At 38.9% G+C, this 4,131-nt stretch overlaps 1 protein-coding gene across 1 annotated transcript in view; it reads left to right on the top strand.

The window, feature by feature from the left end:
* The window catches only part of LOC104704298 (callose synthase 2-like), a gene marked incomplete in the record, with an annotated part of 16,708 nt that overhangs the window by 8,225 nt on the left and 4,352 nt on the right, over nucleotides 1-4,131 (top strand). Inside the window, 11 exon segments of the mRNA XM_010420411.2 lie at nucleotides 514-600; nucleotides 697-822; nucleotides 937-1,005; nucleotides 1,091-1,280; nucleotides 1,360-1,519; nucleotides 1,746-1,865; nucleotides 1,966-2,084; nucleotides 2,165-2,248; nucleotides 2,324-2,436; nucleotides 2,518-2,747; nucleotides 2,835-3,087. Of these exon segments, the coding sequence (XP_010418713.1) occupies nucleotides 514-600; nucleotides 697-822; nucleotides 937-1,005; nucleotides 1,091-1,280; nucleotides 1,360-1,519; nucleotides 1,746-1,865; nucleotides 1,966-2,084; nucleotides 2,165-2,248; nucleotides 2,324-2,436; nucleotides 2,518-2,747; nucleotides 2,835-3,087 (1,551 nt within the window).

Genomic DNA, 4,131 nt, shown 5'->3' with positions numbered 1-4,131 from the left:
TCCTCTTTAAAATTCGTCTATTTGCTTCAGTCTTGTTCCCACAATAATGGTGTATTTAATCTCTATTGCGTAAGGACATTCTAAGATATTTATCCCTCCCTTTTTTAATTGTGCAGATCAAGAGGCTTCATCTTTTACTCACTGTCAAAGAGTCGGCTATGGATGTGCCATCCAACTTGGAAGCTCGGAGGCGTCTTACTTTCTTTTCTAATTCATTATTCATGGAAATGCCGGATGCACCCAAAATCCGCAACATGCTTTCATTTTCGTAAGTTCTATTCACTTCCAATTTAACTTTTTTGGTCACGTTTTGCATGTTCATGAATGAATGAATGTTTTGATTGATTTCTAATTTCAACATTCCTACGAGAAGTGAAGAAGTACATATACCAATAGCCCTACATAATCTTAATTGTCTCCGCTTTTTTGCTTNGCCTACCAATTTTTCATTTTTATCTGGGCTGAGTTACCTAGTTAATCTCATAACGCTCATAGTTAAGATATTGATTANAGAGGATGTTCTATTCTCCATTTTCGGCTTGGAGAAGCAAAATGAAGATGGAGTCTCTATACTATTTTACTTGCAGAAGATCTTTCCAGGTTTCACTTTTTCTTCTGTTTTTAAATGTCTTGTGCCACTATAATTGTGTTCTGGATATAATTTCTGTAAACTGAGCCAGCAGTGGTTTGCCTTAGATGAGTGGACAAACTTTCTGGAACGAGTTAAATGTGACAGCGAAGAACAACTTAGAGCAAAAGAAGAGTTGGAAGAGGAGCTTCGTCTGTGGGCATCTTACAGAGGCCAAACACTAACCAAAACTGGTATGTAGCTTTTTCAGTTCCTTTGGCAAGGAAACTGTTCTTCACGTTTTAGCTGCTGTATATTTTGTTTTGCTATATGCGTTATGCCTGATTTTTCTGATTTTGATCAATCAGTGCGAGGCATGATGTATTACCGGAAGGCTTTGGAGCTCCAAGCCTTCCTTGATATGGCAAAGGATGAAGGTGCCTGAGGAATCATCGTTATGATTTATCTTTCATTCATGGAAACTGCGAAAACGTTACTAAAACTGCTTTTGTTTTGTTTAAGAATTAATGAAAGGGTACAAGGCTCTCGAGTTAACTAGTGAAGACGCACCAAAGAGCGGAAACTCACTCTGGGCTCAGTGTCAAGCACTTGCTGACATGAAATTCACCTTTGTGGTTTCATGCCAACAATACAGTATTCAGAAGAGATCTGGTGACCAACGTGCTAAAGACATCTTGAGGCTTATGACCACGTATGTCTGTTTTCATCATAATTCTACATAGTTACATCTTTTCCAGAGTTAAGTTTACTATTTTTCTGTTGCATTGCAGGTACCCATCTCTACGTGTTGCATATATCGATGAGGTTGAACAAACACATAAAGACAGCTACAAAGGAGCGGACGAAAAAATTTATTACTCCGCCCTCGTTAAAGCCGCTCCGCAGACCAAAGCTATGGATTCTTCTGAATCTGTGCAAACACTAGACCAGGTAAAGATTTAAGATAATTCGATGAAAACTTTCTAGAACATTTTAACTTTGGTGCCCAATTATTTCTGTAAGTGAGGCTCTCTAGTAACATGAGGTTTTTCCTATCTATCTCCTTGTGGCTTTTTTTTGTGTTCTTCTCATTTGCATGATTTTCCTGAAAATAATTATTTGCGGCCTCGTTGTTGTGTTCTGGCTTTGGAAACTGAGTTTATATATAATTCTGCAGGTCATTTATAGGATTAAGTTACCAGGACCGGCAATACTAGGAGAGGGAAAGCCGGAGAATCAGAACCATTCGATCATTTTTACTCGTGGAGAAGGGTTACAGACAATAGACATGAACCAGGTGCGCGCCTACCAATTTTTCATTTTTATCTGGGCTGAGTTACCTAGTTAATCTCATAACGCTCATAGTTAAGATATTGATTAAACATTCGATAAAACAGGACAATTACATGGAGGAAGCTTTCAAAATGAGGAACTTGCTGCAAGAATTTCTTGAAAAGCATGGAGGTGTAAGAACGCCTACAATACTTGGACTTAGAGAGCATATTTTCACTGGAAGGTACCACAGTATGACTTGTATAGTCAATTTGGTCTTCGTGCACAAAATGAGTTTTTTTAATTGTCTTGTTCTTGTGGCAGTGTTTCTTCTCTTGCATGGTTTATGTCAAATCAGGAAAACAGCTTTGTTACTATTGGGCAGAGGGTGCTAGCTAGCCCCTTGAAGTAAGTTTTTTTTATAGATATTCCGTTTTGCTGAAGGGAGACCTGGATTTGTAACTTTCGTTTCAACTGCCCCAGGGTACGATTCCATTACGGCCATCCAGATGTTTTTGATCGACTGTTTCACCTTACCAGAGGAGGGGTCTGCAAAGCTTCTAAAGTTATCAATCTTAGTGAAGACATATTTGCAGGTACTTGCATCGACGCCTTTTCTCTGGTGAAACATATATGATCTGGCTCCATACACTTTCTCATGCTTTTGCTGTATTCAGGTTTCAACTCTACACTTCGTGAAGGCAATGTGACTCATCATGAATACATACAAGTCGGTAAAGGGAGAGATGTGGGACTCAACCAGATTTCAATGTTTGAGGCAAAGATAGCTAATGGAAACGGGGAGCAAACTCTAAGCCGTGATCTATATAGGCTGGGGCACCGATTTGATTTCTTCCGTATGCTTTCTTGTTATTTTACTACAATTGGATTCTATTTCAGTACCATGGTAGGTCAAAAATTCTTTTTTTTTTTCCTGATTTTATGACACATGGGAAGTTTATATCAGTCTGATACATTTGTGTCTCTCTTACAGTTAACTGTGCTTACGGTCTATGTATTTCTATATGGCCGACTGTATCTTGTCCTAAGTGGTCTTGAAGAAGGGTTGAGCAACCAGAGAGCTTTTCGTTCAAACTTGCCTCTTCAAGCCGCACTTGCTTCTCAATCATTTGTGCAGATTGGTTTTCTAATGGCCTTACCTATGATGATGGAGATAGGACTTGAGAGGGGATTCCATAACGCCTTAATTGATTTTGTACTAATGCAATTGCAACTCGCTTCTGTATTTTTCACTNAAGAATTAATGAAAGGGTACAAGGCTCTCGAGTTAACTAGTGAAGACGCACCAAAGAGCGGAAACTCACTCTGGGCTCAGTGTCAAGCACTTGCTGACATGAAATTCACCTTTGTGGTTTCATGCCAACAATACAGTATTCAGAAGAGATCTGGTGACCAACGTGCTAAAGACATCTTGAGGCTTATGACCACGTATGTCTGTTTTCATCATAATTCTACATAGTTACATCTTTTCCAGAGTTAAGTTTACTATTTTTCTGTTGCATTGCAGGTACCCATCTCTACGTGTTGCATATATCGATGAGGTTGAACAAACACATAAAGACAGCTACAAAGGAGCGGACGAAAAAATTTATTACTCCGCCCTCGTTAAAGCCGCTCCGCAGACCAAAGCTATGGATTCTTCTGAATCTGTGCAAACACTAGACCAGGTAAAGATTTAAGATAATTCGATGAAAACTTTCTAGAACATTTTAACTTTGGTGCCCAATTATTTCTGTAAGTGAGGCTCTCTAGTAACATGAGGTTTTTCCTATCTATCTCCTTGTGGCTTTTTTTTGTGTTCTTCTCATTTGCATGATTTTCCTGAAAATAATTATTTGCGGCCTCGTTGTTGTGTTCTGGCTTTGGAAACTGAGTTTATATATAATTCTGCAGGTCATTTATAGGATTAAGTTACCAGGACCGGCAATACTAGGAGAGGGAAAGCCGGAGAATCAGAACCATTCGATCATTTTTACTCGTGGAGAAGGGTTACAGACAATAGACATGAACCAGGTGCGCGCCTACCAATTTTTCATTTTTATCTGGGCTGAGTTACCTAGTTAATCTCATAACGCTCATAGTTAAGATATTGATTAAACATTCGATAAAACAGGACAATTACATGGAGGAAGCTTTCAAAATGAGGAACTTGCTGCAAGAATTTCTTGAAAAGCATGGAGGTGTAAGAACGCCTACAATACTTGGACTTAGAGAGCATATTTTCACTGGAAGGTACCACAGTATGACTTGTATAGTCAATTTGGTCTTCG

This window comes from Camelina sativa, chromosome 7 (assembly GCF_000633955.1).
Source record: "Camelina sativa cultivar DH55 chromosome 7, Cs, whole genome shotgun sequence".
Lineage (NCBI taxonomy): Eukaryota > Viridiplantae > Streptophyta > Magnoliopsida > Brassicales > Brassicaceae > Camelina > Camelina sativa.
The sequence above is the reverse complement of the archived record's forward strand: the minus strand, read 5'-3'. Positions and strand labels throughout refer to the sequence as shown.